Here is a 16,137-nt window from a genome sequence, read left to right on the forward strand (position 1 = left end):
TTCCTCAGAATAAAACCTTTTCACACGACCTGCAAACGTTGGACATGACACATGTACACAGAGCGGGACATTGTTTTAGAATGTCTTTGCCACGCCCAGAAATGTTCCCCTCCCCACTCAGGTTTGCTCAATGCCCACCCTCTCCGCAAGGCAGCTAAAATATTAGCAGCTACCTCATAGGGTTCATAAGCTTATGCCACACATTCATTGCTTTTTGGCTCTTGGTACAATGTTTCCATCTTACTAACACGTCCCCTCCCCCACCCTCAAATGTGAAAATGATGAAAACTTCTTGTGGAAGAAGGTAAGGTCATCTGATATGCAGTCTCCAAATCTAATACATTAGAATTTCATGGGTAGGGTTGCCAGATAAATAACAGGTACCCAGTTAAATTCAAATTTCAGATACACAGCAAATAATTTTTGAGTATAAATCTAAGTATGTCCCAGGCAATATTTGGGACATCCTTAGGCAAAAAACTTATTCTTTGTTGATCTGAAATTCAGATTTAACAGGATATCCTATAGTCTCACTGTTATTTGCTAAATCTGGCAGCCCTACTCAGGGGATTGTCTCCAAAATACATGGATAGAATTTTCGTAGTCTCCTCCGTAATGGAGACAAAGAGTATGAATTCAGTTGATGCTGGCAGAACACCATTTGGGGCACTTCTCTGGGAAGCGAGGAGATGAGTAGGCAGGGAAAGGATGACTAATGGGTGTGTGTGACTCCACAGCCCTGTAAGGAGGGGGTGGGTGGACGGAAACATGACATGGCAGGGTGCTATGTGGGTAGCTCTCTGTGGTCCCTCTCGTAAAATTAATTTGTTATTTATTTAATGCCTGTTTTGAGCCAGACACTGGGTCTGATGGGTGGTAGGAGTGTAATGGTGACTAAGACATAACAGCTCTTACCTTCACAGAACTCATACTCTGGCCAGAGAAATGCATACTCAACAGTTACACAGATATATTCGTTATATTTTATTACTATACATATGATAGAGTCATGTCCTTGTCATGTTTTTCGAAGATCTCAGGTTATCTTCCCAGGGCAAAGAGAACTGGCCATTTCCCAACAAAACCAATCAGTATAGATGTGTTCCTTAACCTTTTTCCCATTATCACCCCCCCACCATGAAGCTTCTTTAGATATTTTCTCCCTAATTGCCCTTCTCCCCATGGAATTTTAGTACAACAGCTACACTGTTTATCTGTTGATGTACCGTCGCCCTTAGTAGGGCCATAGGCAATATAAACATCTAAAAATTGCCCATAACGCACCGCCCCAAGAACAAGGGCAATCTCACCCCCCAACTTTCCCCCACGTGGAGTTAAGATTGCCGTGGTTGAGAATGCATATGGCGTAGACGGTTCCATCCCCTGATGGGCACAACAGCACATGGAGTGGGGAGACCTTGGTCTGTTGGAAGCAGTGTTAGACAGAGTAGCTATTCAGAGTCTGGGTTTGGGTATCAGACTCCCTGGATTCAGATGCCAACTCTGTCGCCTTATAGGTGCAATCACAGGCAAGTTATTTAACCACCTGGGACCAAAATTTCCCTAACAATGAAATGGACATAACAATTAATTCCTTCCTCATAGGACTGTTGTTAGAACATTCAATTGCTTAAAACAGTGCCTGGCACTGGTACCTTTTATTGTTACTATTAAATCAGAGTTAAAAGTTGGCCATCTCTGCGCCTTGTCTCCTTGGACCCTAGTCCCTCTTCCAGAGGCTGAGAGAGAAAGGAGGCTGAGGGGAACAAAAGGAAAGGGTCAAACCAGCCAAACCAGAGGCGTGTGATGGGCTAAGCAAACTAGACCTGTCCTGTCTGGAATTCTAGAACTCCAGAACTAGCTTTTTTTGGTAACCCCCACGTGGCTTTGGCTGGGTAAGCTGAGCACATACGCAGGAGTATCCAGGAGCTGGTTAGGTAACGCGGCATCTCTAAGTATAGAAGGCAAAGCAGCAGAATTTAAATCAAAGCAGTGTGGAGCAACGGAGCGTCTACTGTAATGACATGAGCAGAACGGATGGTTTACTTAAGCCAACAAGAACCCTTTCTTAGAGATAGAAGTGAGGTCAGCCTCACCCCACCCCCAGATTCTTGCCCTAACATGGATCCCTTGAGCAAGTGGGGATTTTCCCAAGAAAGCAGAAGGGGAGTTGATGTTGGGGACCACGCGTGGCCACTCCTTTCCTTCCTGCTTCCATCACGGCTCTCTGGTGTTTTCCGAGGGCGCTGAGAGCACGCTGTCCGCAGTGCCTGGTGTGCTTCTCCTCCCTCCTGCAGCTAATTTCTAGTCACCCTTCAGGTCAGGACACAGCATCCCTTTCTCTATCAAGCCTTCCTGATTGCCATGATGGATCTAATTCCCTAGTTTAGCCTTTTTTTTTTTAGCACCAAATCCTTCTCTCCACCCCACAGCACTTATCATAGTTGAAATTTTACATACATTTGTGGAATTATTTGTTTGGTGTCTGTCTCTCTCTCTATGAGGACATGTAACCCCAGCACTCAGTACCCATCGCAGGTCATAGAAGGCAGTCGATGCATTTTTTATGAGTACATGAATAAATCATAATACTTTCCTCCTGTTTTCTGGAAAAGCAAGCAAGCTAGTTGGTGGAGGGCACTTCCCCTTCAACCAGTGCTTGTTAATTTAATTACCATTTAGAGCTAAAACAGCACCAGGTGTCCGAGACCATTTGGAACATGCATAAATGCAGAACCGTCTGAGCTCAGCCATTTTGATTGCACTGTTGATACAAGGCAGAGGTTATTTTAAACCCTAGCATTATGCGGTTTTATACATTTTTAAATGGAACTGGGATTATTCCAGGATCACCTATCACAAAAGTCATTTCTATACATTGGCCCTGTAGCTCCTGATTCGAACATAGAATCTGTTCAATAAATGACTCCCTCTTAGTATCAAAGAAGTCAGCACAGAAGATATTGTCTTACATCAGATAGTAAAGTTCACATTATTTGTGAACTCCCTTTGGAGGGGCAATGTGCAGTGTGGAAAGAGCACCAGATAGGAGCCGGAAGTCTGGATCTGAGACCAGACTGTGGCCCTGGTTAGTGTAGGGCAGATCGTAGACCTCAATTTCCCCATCCATGAAAATTCGGGCATTCGATTAGGTGGTCTCTAAGACTCTTTCCAACATCAAAAATACTCTGAAACGTCCTGAATTTTTCCACACCCTGTTTTTACTGCCACATTTTTTTTTCTTTTATTCAGAAAATGTAGTCAAAGATCTGACCTCCCTGGGAATTTAAAGGGTTGTGTCACAAGTCCCTGGACCAAGGATCATTAAAATGAAGATGCTTAAGATGACGAGGTTAGGTCAGGTGAGCCCAGTGTTAACAATTTTAATGCAATGTTCACTCACGTCGAGGTAAATGGAGACTGTAAGTCTCCTAACTCTTCCTTTGTCCCATGAGTCAGGAGGTGGCAGAGCATGGAAGTAACAGCCCAGTCACTGAAGAGATCAGATGTCCCAGAAGTGGACCTCAGCCTGGCCGCTCGGAGTGAGGAGAGATGGGGGACGGTGGCATGGAGAGAAGGTGGGGGAGAGAAAGAGAATAGGGACTGAGTGAATAGCATTTGGAGTTTTGTATCAATGACAATCCATCCAGTCCCATCTAATTTAGATGTGGAGGCTGCATCTGAAAGTGAAGAAATGGGGCTTGTGGATGCTGTTCAAGCTCGAACCTCTTCCCTGAGTTCCTTACACAAACTCTATAGACTATAGATCTACAGATCTTTATAGAGTAAACTTTGTAGACTATAGATCACTATAGTAATCTCTAAAGCAGAGTGTGAGAGGAAAACTTCAGCACTTCTCTTCTGAAGTATATTTATTGGAACCCATCTTTCATTTCAAATTTGGATTAGTAAAACAATACATCTTTATCATGTAAACAAATACGTGTGTATTGGAGGTGCATGTTCAGACTATATTTACTGCCATGACCATGGTCGAAAGAAGACCAGGGTCCTCAACACGACCTAACATTCTAACAGCCAAGTGCCTCTTCCAATCACTTTGAGTCCTAATGCGTTACTTACATGAACATGTTACATAATGGTTCTATATATATTTTTTTTCTGCAAAAGGAATATATCTTGATCTTTTTCCAAGATTTTAACACAAATCCACATCCATGTAGAATATTTGGAAAATACAGAAAATTATGAAGAAGACACTTAACTTGCATAACCCCAGTCCATATTTGTAAAAAAGAGATCTTTTGCTTTTGAAATCCTGAGATCATTTTAATTTTTTTGAACTCTTACAGGGTGCCGAAAAGTCACCCACCACTTCAGCCGACCTCAAGTCAGACAAAGGCAATGTTACGCCCCAGGAGCCCCAAGGGGCTGCCAAGAATTCTACATCCACTGAAACAGCAAAGGAAGGTGCCAAGGAAAAGGGGGGCCCCACCTCTCTGCCTCTGGGCAAACTGTTCTGGAAAAAGGTAAGTCCTAGTTTCAAGATTTGGAGAGTCCTTGGGGCCAGGATGACTTGAGATATGGTTTCTATTGGGCCAACGGATGTATTCAGCAATGCATGGAGTTTCTTGTTCTCCAGAATGACTCATCTTGCCATTGAGTTGAAGACTTGTAGCTCACCCCTGGGAAAAATGAAATACCTATCGCGTTAGAAGCATGTGTTTTGTGGGAAAGAAAAGGAAGTGAACAAGTCGAATTTTTCATTCTTGGAATTAATCCGGTTCATGACAGAGGGTTTATGGTATTTCGTGATTTCATTTTCTTTCTAAAATGGTGGGTTACATGAAGGTTATGCCCCCACCAGCAGTATAAGGGAGCACATTATCCTACACCCTTGACAAGAGCGTTTTATCAAACTTCTTAATACTCGCCAGTCTTACAGAGTGAAAAATGGTACTCAAGTGTAATTTTAAATTATGTATAGTTTGTGAATGAGGTAGGGTGCCTTTTTTTGTGTGTGTGTGTGGTACATGGGCCTCTCACCATTGTGGCCTCTCCCGTTGCGGAGCACAGGCTCCGGACGCGCAGGCTCAGCGGCCATGGCTCACGGGCCCAGCCGCTCAGCGGCATGTGGGATCCTCCCGGACCGGGTCACGAACCCGTGTCCCCTGCATCGGCAGGCGGACTCTCAACCACTGCGCCACCAGGGAAGCCCCGGGTGCCTTTTTTTTAATCTGTGTTAAGAACCATTAATGTTTTTCTGTGAATTGTTTATTCATAAGTTTTGCCCATTTCCTAAAACTGGGATCGTTGGGTAGATTGTTCCTTTCATCACAGCACAATATTTCTCTTTGTCCCCTTAACAGCTTGGGGCTGTTAGTATATTTATTTAACATCAATGCTGTTTTGCTCACGGTACATCTTTGGCCATTCTTGTATCTTCAGTCTTCCTTAGATTTAAGACTTGTGAATATATTTTTAGTTCCAGAACAAACAAACGAAACTAATAAAATGTGGGTTACTCTGGTTTCCTCCTGGCTTTCTCTGAGCTCTCCCAGCCTGGCGAGATGAACCGCCTCTGGGCTCTCTGCCCCTCCTACCCCAGCCAGATGGAAGCAGCCATCAGCAGCCCCAAGGTCTCCATCTCCTTGGTTGTCAACCAGTTCACCACCAGGGCAAGCCCACAAGATGCTCTGTGAGAGGAGAATTCAAACCGCTGTCTGAATTCTTTTCCCTTGAGAATTAAGGTGCCAAGTAAGGAAATGAGGTGGGTAGGGCTGAGCAATTCTGAGAGCTATTCCCTGATCTCATTGCTGAGCAAACCTCAGCTGCCAGACAGGTGCAGAACTCTTGCCTGTTTTAAATGTGGCCAAAAGATGAGTGAGAAGTCAGGGATGGGGCAGGGGGAGGTGGTGGGGGCAGGTGTAAGATAGAACTGGAAAAATCTAACTTAGCCGTTTCAACAAAACATCCATGCCACTTGGCACGCAATGCAAGGAAGGTGATAAATACAGATGCCGCTGTGCTGTTAGTTTATGCTCTTGTCCAGAATCCAGCTGGATTTCTGAAATGTTCTCCTGTTTGTTTTCTGTTGTACAGAAATCTCCCTTCTAGGTTCTGCCCAGAACACAAACTCTTAATACTTAATGAAAACTTGGGATGATGTCACTTGGCATTCTGTTCGAATCCTCCTTCTTCACCAGTCTTTTTTTACAAAAATATTTTATCAGCAATATAATGAAGGGGAAAATTTCCAAGAAAGTTACATCCATATATTGGTGGCAAGGGGGAGACTTAAGTGACTCATATTCAAATATTTTTACTTAAATAGCCATATATACATATATTCAAAGTGTATTAGGAAAAATAAAACTAGCACATTAAAGTCAAGATTTAACATATATTTTGGTCAAGGTGAGACTATATAGATTTAGTTTAAAAAGGTAATGCAATTAAAAGGAAAGTGTTATGTAATTAATGGTACGGATAATAAGTAAATAACGGTAAATCGGGGTCCTCCAGGAAGCGGACACTAAGACAGAATTGATGTGCAGGAGATGTATCGGAGGAAACCGACTGTGGAGGATAAAGGGAAGGGGGCAGGAGTGGATGGCGAGAGGCTGCAGACCACAGCGAGGGGCTGACACCTCTGTGCAGGGAGAGAGGGAAGGAGGAGAGGGTTGGAAAGACCTCAGGGTGGCTGTGGTGCTGAGCTGGGCGGGAGGTATCCCCCAGAGCAGAGCGTGCCCCGGGGGGAGTCCTGCATTGGGCAGGACCAGCCCAGCACCCTCTGTGCTCAGTCGTTTCCAGGGAGCAGCGAGATCTCAGCGGTAGCAGATGCTGAAGGCGTGACAATCGAAGCCTGCCTTTCTTGCAGGGAAATCTGACCAGCACACGGCCACGGCTGCCACAGATGGTGCGTACAATGTGGCAGAACTATACTGGAGGTCAGCAAACGACTGAAGTTGGAGGAACACTGATGCAGGGTTAAAAGCTTAGAGTCAGACAGATCCCACTCTGAGTCCCAGTCCACCTCCATGAGCCTCAGTTTCATTTGTGAAATGCAAATGATAATAGTACCCATGCCATGGAAATGAGCGAGGATTAAATTTTAAAAGGCCAGTAAACGCCTCCCCGCCACCGTCACCACCACCGCGGTTCACACAACAGCGTCTGATGAGTGGTCCGTCCTCCTTCCGTCATTTATGCTCAGAGGGCTGGGACACTAACATGTCCACTTCTGCATCTTTCTGTGCCATCCAGTCTGGGGGGGCTTCTAAACTTCACATGCTTTCTCTTTCCTTATCTTTGGCATCTATAAGGGATGTGTTGGTTCCTCTCTGAAATTCCGGCTCTTTCCATTGAAAATAAAAGTCAGGACCACTGGGCATTCATCTATTCATTTATTTCAGTCTCACTGGCTTTTCACCATTATCTGACTTTTATTTCTTTAGTAGATCATAAAAACAGTGAGGTTAAGAGAAACTAAAAACCAAGTCTCCTGTAAATCTTGTCTTTCCTTCTTTCACCCAATCTGAAAGAATAGATTATATGGAAGTGAAAAAGGGGAGAGTCACTCATTCAGCAGTGGTTCTTTGTGCTAATTTTTTTGGGGGGGGGTGTGCGTGCTACGTTTTAGGCATTGAAAAAATATCAGTGAGCAGATTGCTGTCCTCTGGTAGCTTACATTCTCATGAAGGAACTTATTTCTAGTAGGAAACAAAATGAAAGTCTTTGTTTTCTTTTCTTTAAATTAGAATAAGCTTTGGCTATAAAACCATTCTGGTAAAAATTTTGAAAAACAAACAAAGGGAAACACCAGAAAATGCTGATATTTCCACTAACTAACCCTAAGCTCGCTTTCTTCTCTTTTAATTGAAAAGCTTTTAAACAAACACATTTTGAAGTTTGCAATTATGAACATCAGAAATGAATTTTTCCCCTAACAGGCTGTCAGTATGAAACTATTTATTATTTTGATTTATAGTCTTGATTGCTAAAGTAGTTCTTATTATAAACAAAAACAAAAATAAGCTTTGAGAAAATTAATTTCAAATTATGTTGTGCTTGCCAGAAAATGTTTAAATCCAGTTATATGGCCTAACTGCGCCCTTGATTGTTCAGGGTTAACTGGAATACCATTTGCTCTGTGACCTCACAAAAGTTATTTACTCTGTTTGGGTTTCTTTTTCCTCCTCTGTTGAGTAAAAAGATTGGAGTAGATTATCTTAAAAAATCTTGGGGATGGCGAGTTTGCGTAACAGTCAGAATCAGAAAGGTGGGACTATGTAACCTTGGGCAAATTACTTGATCACTCAGAGCCTTTATTTTCTTATCTGTAAAATAGGCACTGTGTTTATCTCACAGTGTTGTTATGAGAATCCAATCATTTACATGGAGAGCATCTGAGACATACTAAGGGCTCAGTGAACGGTGTTACCCTCATTTCTTCAAGTATGACGTTGCTGGTTATGATCTGAAAAGCCACGTGGGGCTTCAAGTGCCAATAGCACCCGAGGTACAAAACAAGTCTAAGACATATTTACTACCATCAAAACCTTGAAATCCATTTGGAGGAATAGGATATACACGCATGCATGCACGCGTGCGTGTGTATGTGTATGTGCCTGCACACAATTAGTAAATGATACATTTGGAGCACCTTCAAAACAGCCTTTTTCCTGATTTCCTTTGGGAGAGACAAATGATGAAGTAGTAAAATAATGTGAGTTCTGAAGCCAAAGAGACACATGGTCAAATCTCGGCTCTGAGGGTTGCTGGCTGTCTGAATGTGAGCAGAGACTTCAACCCTCCAAGCCTCACTTTCCTCAGCTCTGAACGTAGGAGGTGGTACCTACCTTTCATGATCTGGGGGAGAATTGAGTTGGAAAATGAATGCAAAGTGAGTGGCATTCAGTGAGTGAATTACAAAACAGTCAAGTGTGGAATCCAGTGTTAATCCATGGAATACAGCTTAAAAACGCTGCGGCTGTTCAGACAAGGGAGCAGTCAGTGTAGGTCAAAACAGACTAAGAGAACTTAAAAATTCCTTTGACTCATCTGGGTTATTTCAAATACAGAATCTTGTGTGTGATCCCAGAATCCATGGGGATCCTGGTTTAGAAAGCCCGGCACAGGGCTGGACAATTATGGAAGCACTTGAAAGATGGGATGAAGTATCCAGGCTTGACAGAAAAAGTCTTAGGTCCACCGTGAAATCAGTGAACTCAGAACAGCCGTCACGTGATCCAAATGGTGCTTCTGGAAGACTTGGTAGCAACAGGGTGTCTTCTGGCTTAAGTGCTACCATGTGACAGCATTTTAAAGAAACATTCCTTTAAGAATTGAAATGCGCTGTTTAAAGGAGAGGAGCTCTTGTTAATCCCGTTTATATGATAAGTACATATGCTATTTAGATCCTTATTCTTGGCAATATAAATGTCCAGACAAGATCCTTTAGATTTCAAACTGGATTTTTGTTGTTGTTGTTAATGAGATTGGACAATTTTTAGACTCGCCAGATAACAGCCAGATGTCCAGTTTATTGAAAAAGATTGAAATGTTCCTGGTTTTGAGATTCGAATGAGAATCCCACGCTCTGTGTGTTTCCTGACCAGCCCCACACCTTATCATGCTCCTCTGGCTGAAGGACTTGAGAACCTAATAAATGCCTCTGGTCTGCAGAAATCGACCTTGCACTTTACAATCATTCTCTCTCATTCGCTTTGAAGTGAGTTGCTGTGCCGTCCGATTTTCCTTCCTGTCTCTGAAATTCCTTTCCCAAACATATTCCCAGTGTGGAAGAGTTAGTCTTCTCTCCTCCTCCTTAGAGATCACCCATCACGGCGTACTCGCTGGCAATGGAAATGATGAATTGGAATCTGGTTCTGCTGGGTCCTCAGCTCACAGGCTTTCTGCTGTGTGGAAAAGATGAGGAGAAAAGGAAGAAGTTGTCCGATGTCTTTGTCTGTAGTTGTGTCTTGAACGTGGAAACCATCCCGGTTACAGATACACATTAAATGTGAGATCCAGGATGTCAGCTTTGAAGGAGAATTAGAGACACACCTCAGACTTCAAAGGGAGGTATTGTTTTAGAATAAGAGCAAAATGTAATAGGTATTGGAGCAGAGGCCTGGAAATTAGGGGAGATCTGCTTCCACTTTGAAGACTGACATGGATTACTAACATAAAAACTTAACCTGCTGCCTAACGCAGAGCCCAGTAATATGGGTTGCTATCATTATTATTATCTTTGATAGTATTACTGCTTTTCTTCAGTTCTGTAGTGTCGCATCTAAGGCATGTTCACAAGATGGGTAGATGCAAGCCAACAAAGGATATTTATTAGAGGATCAAAACCACATGCAAGAAGCTGTCTTTGGGGCGGCCTCTGGAATCTGGCCTCAGGCCTGTTTATTCAAAGTCTTTATTTGTAACTTGGTCAATAAACTGTGAAGGGCATTTGTCAAGTTTACAGGCTGGGTGGGCTCATTAATGCAATCCAAAATATAAACAATATAACAAAATATAAACAATAAGGATCTCAAAATACTGGCACAATGGGCTGAAGTTAGGATGTCCTGGGATTTTTGTTTTACGAAGGTCAATGTGCCACTTATCCTGTAGGGAGCAGATCATCACAATTTAAACTGAGACCCACACCATCCTGTACCCCATTCCAGTGCTGGAACCCAGTATAACCTAAGAGCAACGTTAAAAATGTCTGCTCCTAAGGGATTCAGGAGCAAACGTATATCTGAGATAGATATAAGGAAATTTTGAAAACAACATGGAATTAGTCAAGAAAAGTTTTTTTTAATATATTTTATTGAAGTATAGTTGATTTCCAATGTTGTGTTAATTTCTGCTGTACAGCAAAGTGATTCAGTTATACATATATACACATTCTTTATCATATTCTTTTCCATTATGGTTTATCACAGGATATTAAATGTATTTCCCTGTGCTATACAGTAGGACTTTGTTGTTTATCCATTCTCTATATAACAGTTTGCATCTGCTAATTCCAAATTCCCAATCCATCCCTCCCCCACTCCCTTTCCCCCTTGGCAACCACAAGTCTGTTCTCTGTGTCTGTGAGTCTATCTGTTTTGTTGATAAGTTTGTTTCTGTCATATTTTAGACTCCACAGAAGAGTGATGTATGGTATTTGTCTTTCTCTTTCTGACTTACTTCATTTAGTATGATCATTTCAGGGTCCATCCATGTTGCTGCAAATGGCATTGTTTCATTCTTTTTTATGGCTGCGTAGTATTCCATTGCATACATATATGTACCACATCTTCTTTATCCATTCATCTGTCGATGGACATTTAGGCTGTTTCCATGTCTTGGCTATTGTGAATAGTGCTGCTGTGAACATAGCGGTGCATGTGTCTTTTTGAATTATAGCTTTGTCCACATATATGCCCAGGAGTAGGATTGCTGGATCGTATGGCAACTCTATTTTTAGTTCTGTGAGGAACCTCCATACTGTTTTCCATAGTGGCTGCACCAATTTACATTCCCATCAACAATGTAGGAGGGTTCCCTAAGAAAAGTCTTAAATAGGTCAAGTAGGCCTAATTTATGCCACTTTTCCTCAGCATTCACAAAAATCGTTTCCATTAATTGAACACATCCTATGTGCGGGCACTGTGCTAAGTGCTTTACACATATGAGATTAACGTCAGCAGTTTTCATCGACTGAAGCACGTCAATCCACACCCCTACTCATCCCATTCACATAGTTCTAGGAATCTAAGGAATGTGATCACAAATCAGTCCAGGCCCCCATATGTCTCTACTGGGTGATCTCTCCCACACCACACCACTGTCACCAGAGCCACCAAGGAGAAGGTCAACACCAACTTACCCGACACCTCACTGATGTCCTCACGAGCCTGCCATAGTTCCCCTGCCACTTGCAAAGCAGTAGGAGAAAACTCTCTTTCTGTGTGGTGGTCAGCTCTGGGAGCAGCGGCTCGGGACACAGAGTGACACCATTTAACAAGACCCACCCTCGGCATCCACGCAGCCCTTTTCTCCCCAGTGGACGCCCAACTCGAGGGTAGCTGAGCTGGTCTGACTTGGTCTACCAGCCACCAGCATCCTACCCAGAGCTCCTCCTGCAGGTAGCTGGCTTGCCTGGAGTCCTAACTTCCATCGGTGAATTCTCTTTCTGATGTCCTTTTCTTAAAGTCTTTATTTCTTCTCCTCCCATGCCTTCTGACTTCTAGAAAAGACTGTAGACAACTGACCCCTCATTGCAAACATGGCTTAAGTTGTCCCTCCCACCATACACACACCTTCCAGAGTCTCTAATGCCCTTGGAAAGGGAGGTCTTCACATACGTACGGGGAGGAGCTGTGTGGCCTGATCCCAGCCACCAGACGTAGGTGAGTCTCAGCTCTCCTCAGGCATGACTTTCCCGTCACAGGCTTTATTGTGTCTATTCCTTAGAACAACTCTCTGTTTGGTAACAGTCCAATAGCCCACTTTTGAGTAAGTGAACTGAGGCTCAGCGAGCTGTGGTTGACTGGCCCAAGGTTGCACAGCTAAAACAGTGAATTTGAACCTGACTCCATAGCCCAAGATGCTCTAGACTTGGATTCTGAGCAGGTTTTCCTTACATGTGCCGAACACTAAAGGGAAACAAGAACCTGGCGTCTCATTATCCAATTTTGGGTCCTTCTTTTAACTGGATTTCAGCCACCCCAACATGAAGGCTATGCCCTTAGGCCAGTGTGCAAATGTACAAAAGTGTGCAAAATGATTTTGAGTGGTTCTTGAAGACAGCCCTAAACATTTAATCAGTCATGTAATGCAAAGTTATCTTCTCGCCATTCTACTCCGTTTCCTTTGGTGACCTTAATTATAAAATCTCTTCGTGATATTAATAGGCATTTTTTACTGTGCTAATAACACTTGCTGGTCTCTCTTTTTAACAAAAACTTAAAAATAATTAGAACTTAATGAGCATTTTTGTTTTATTCATTGCAGTAGTTTTGATACATACTTTTGGTTACAGGGAGGATGTTGATATTACATTCATGATAATGATAGATGCTTTCTTTTAAAATATATTCGTTTAAGTAAAAAGATAGTCAACTTAAAGACAAATATCACGTAAATACAGATGGTACACGGGCAGGTCAAGAATCGTGAAAATGGTATGCAAATTACTGACTTTTGAGAAATGTCCCACTGGGCTAATTCCCAAAATAAGGAGTGTTTTGCTGGGTAGTAGAACTTTGAAGTGGGAAATAGTCATTGCTTTTGAAACAGACGGTACTTATAATGCCAACTTTGAAACATCAGAAGGATCTGGATGTCTGAAGCCGTAACAAAGATGATGGAAACATCGCTGTTGAGAATAGCTCCTTCCACGCCGCACCATCGCCTACACCCAGTTCTCAGTTTCCTCTAGAAAACAGTGAGCAGTCAACAGCCAAGAACTTGCCAGACACAGGAAACCAAAGCACAAACTAGTCTCCTTACAACCAACTGGGACAGGAAAGAGGCCTTGAAAACCTAAAAGTGCCGTTCTTACATAGTGGGTGGGTTTTCTCAGCCTGACGTAGACAGTATGTTGACTCTTGAAACTTTTGTGGGTCAGGTTTAAGGAGGCCTGGCTTTTAAAATATCATTTAACTCTTTGCCTTTTCATGGGATTAAATAGCATCCAGGTGGTCTCGGGAGAAGGGGTGTAGTTCCGAGAAAGCTACACTGCTTGCAATTCCTTCTGAGTGTGCTATAATTTTCTGACAATCAGAAGCTTCCAGAAAACCCACAGTCCATTTTAGGGACATATTTTATGCGCAGGTAAGCTTCAGTATGAGAAGATAAGGAAAAATAAATGGTCCAAGCTGAAGATCTCATCTAGCGAGAGAGCAAGTCTGGTAGAGGAGAAAGAAGCCCACACAGTCACACACACACACACACACACACACACACACACACACACAAAGTGATTCTTTTTTTTTTTTAAATAAATTTATGTATTTTATTTATTTTAATTTTTGGCTGCATTGGGTCTTCGTTGCTGCGTGCAGGCTTTCTCTAGTCGGGCAAGCGGGGGCTACTCTTCGCTGCCGTGCACGGGCTTCTCATTGTGGTGGCTTCTCTTGTTGCAGAGCATGGGCTCTAGGTGCGGGGGCTTCAGTAATTGTGGCACATGGGCTCAGTAGTTGTGGCGCACGGGCTTATTTGCTCCGTGGCATGTGGGATCTTCCCGGACCAGGTCTCAAACCCATGTCACCTGCATTGGCAGGCGGATTCTTTATCACTGCGCCACCAGGGAAGCTCCACACAAAGTGATTCTGATCCTTCAAGTTATCACGGCAGGGGGAAAACCTGGCTTTTGGAACCATTTTCACCACTTTTTTTTTTTTTTTTTTGCGGTACGCGGGCCTCTCACTGTTGTGGCCTCTCCCGTTGCGGAGCACAGGCTCCGGATGCGCAGGCTCAGCGGCCATGGCTCACAGGCCATGGCTCACGGGCCCAGCCGCTCCGCGGCATGTGGGATCTTCCCAGACCGGGGCACGAACCCGTGTCCCCTGCATCGGCAGGCGGACTCTCAACCACTGCGCCACCAGGGAAGCCCTCACCACTTTCTAGTTGTACCATCCTGAACAAGTGACTTCACCTCTCTGTACTTCCGTCTCTTGTCGTGTAAGTGAAGGTCACCATGCTGACCGCTTGGGGCTACTTTAAGTGACATGGTGTATGCAGAGCACCACATGAAGAAGATATATTTGCAAATGTCAGGTCCCTTCTTCCTCTCCCACTGCATGTTTTTAAAGCAAAAATAAAGGCAGGACTTGGAACAAAATCAACATAGATAAGAGTTCTTACCCTGGAATCCAAAAGAAAGACAAGAGTCTATGAACACCCTGAAATTATTTGCAAAATATTTTGTTCATGTTTACTTTTCTGAGAAGAGAGACCAGCTCTGTCAAGTGAGTCTCAAAGTGGTCTGTAAACACCACCACCCACCCACCTAAAAATCCTTCAGAACAACTGCAAAAAATATGCAAAGATGACCTCCCAAGTTGGAGCTTGGCAAACTGATATAATGATTGTGACATTGACCTTTGATAGGATTTGGATAACTCGTCTCCTATTTGGGGCAGGACTGTAGATGCCAGAATTACTGCAGGGATTAACAGGGTTTGAAGCTGGGTGTGTTGGACCCCAGCCCTCTGGCCCTTCATAGAAGTATTTTAACCAGATTGTACTTTGGCATGGTGACCTTGGCCTACGTTGAACGCTGATGTAAGATGGAGCTTCGGATGCTGGCCACTGCCCGACTGCCAGGGTAAGGCTGAGTACTGCTTGCTCTCTGAGGACCATGGGATGTATTTCTCTGGACACGTTACCAGAATTTTCCTGAGAAGCTCATGTATCTTGCCTAACAATGACTGTATCGTGTGACCAATCATAGATCCCTCTTTTCATCAGCTACCAGAAACTGTCAAGGCAAACGTGTTCCTTGCCCACAGCCAAGACTGTAGTTTGTGTTTTCTGTCGCATCCCTTCTCCTTACTCCATTTGTATTCTGCCTGCATCTGTATGTTTATTTTTCCTTTGTTACATTTTAAAATACATAACTTAATTTACACTGTTTACATTTGTGTAAAGCTCCTTGAGTTTCTTCTTGGAACAAGGTAGCATAAGCTATGTCCAAGAATGGCACCCGAGAGCTGTTAGCCCTGGTTTTGGTAACAGTCTGACTCTTACTTTTGTTTTTATCTTCCCTTTAGTCAGTTAAAGAGGATTCAGTTCCCACAGGTGCAGAGGAGAATGTAAGTTATGCATTAAATGACAGAACCATTCCATACTCATCTCCGGCATGATGGACCACTGGGGGTGTCAGCTCTGGGGTCCTGGGTTCTTGCATGTTCCAAGTGTTATTCATCCGCTGTAGACTCTTTCTGCCTTTCACGTAATTAGGGACCATGGGGGAACAACTTTGGATAAATACTTGTAAAGCCCATTGAACCAATGCAAATAAAATGCAAAATCAGAGCACACATTTTTAGCATTTGTTACCCTTAAGGGGCTGAAAGAGTCTACTAAACATAAGAACATCTTGCCGCTTCCTTAAGGGACAATGATGCTGCACCCTCTGCTTCATCTTACTTCGATCGATCGCTCTTGCGCCTTTATTTC

General features: G+C 43.3%; 1 protein-coding gene across 1 annotated transcript in view; it reads left to right on the top strand.

Annotated features, from left to right (window-relative positions):
* The window catches only part of BCAS1 (brain enriched myelin associated protein 1), a 115,262-nt gene that overhangs the window by 64,992 nt on the left and 34,133 nt on the right, over positions 1-16,137 (top strand). The window contains exons 9-10 of the mRNA XM_049700048.1: positions 4,314-4,490; positions 15,729-15,770. Of these exons, the coding sequence (XP_049556005.1) occupies positions 4,314-4,490; positions 15,729-15,770 (219 nt within the window). The remainder of the gene's footprint in view (positions 1-4,313; positions 4,491-15,728; positions 15,771-16,137) is intronic.

The sequence above is a fragment of the Orcinus orca genome, chromosome 16 (genome assembly GCF_937001465.1).
Source record: "Orcinus orca chromosome 16, mOrcOrc1.1, whole genome shotgun sequence".
NCBI lineage: Eukaryota > Metazoa > Chordata > Mammalia > Artiodactyla > Delphinidae > Orcinus > Orcinus orca.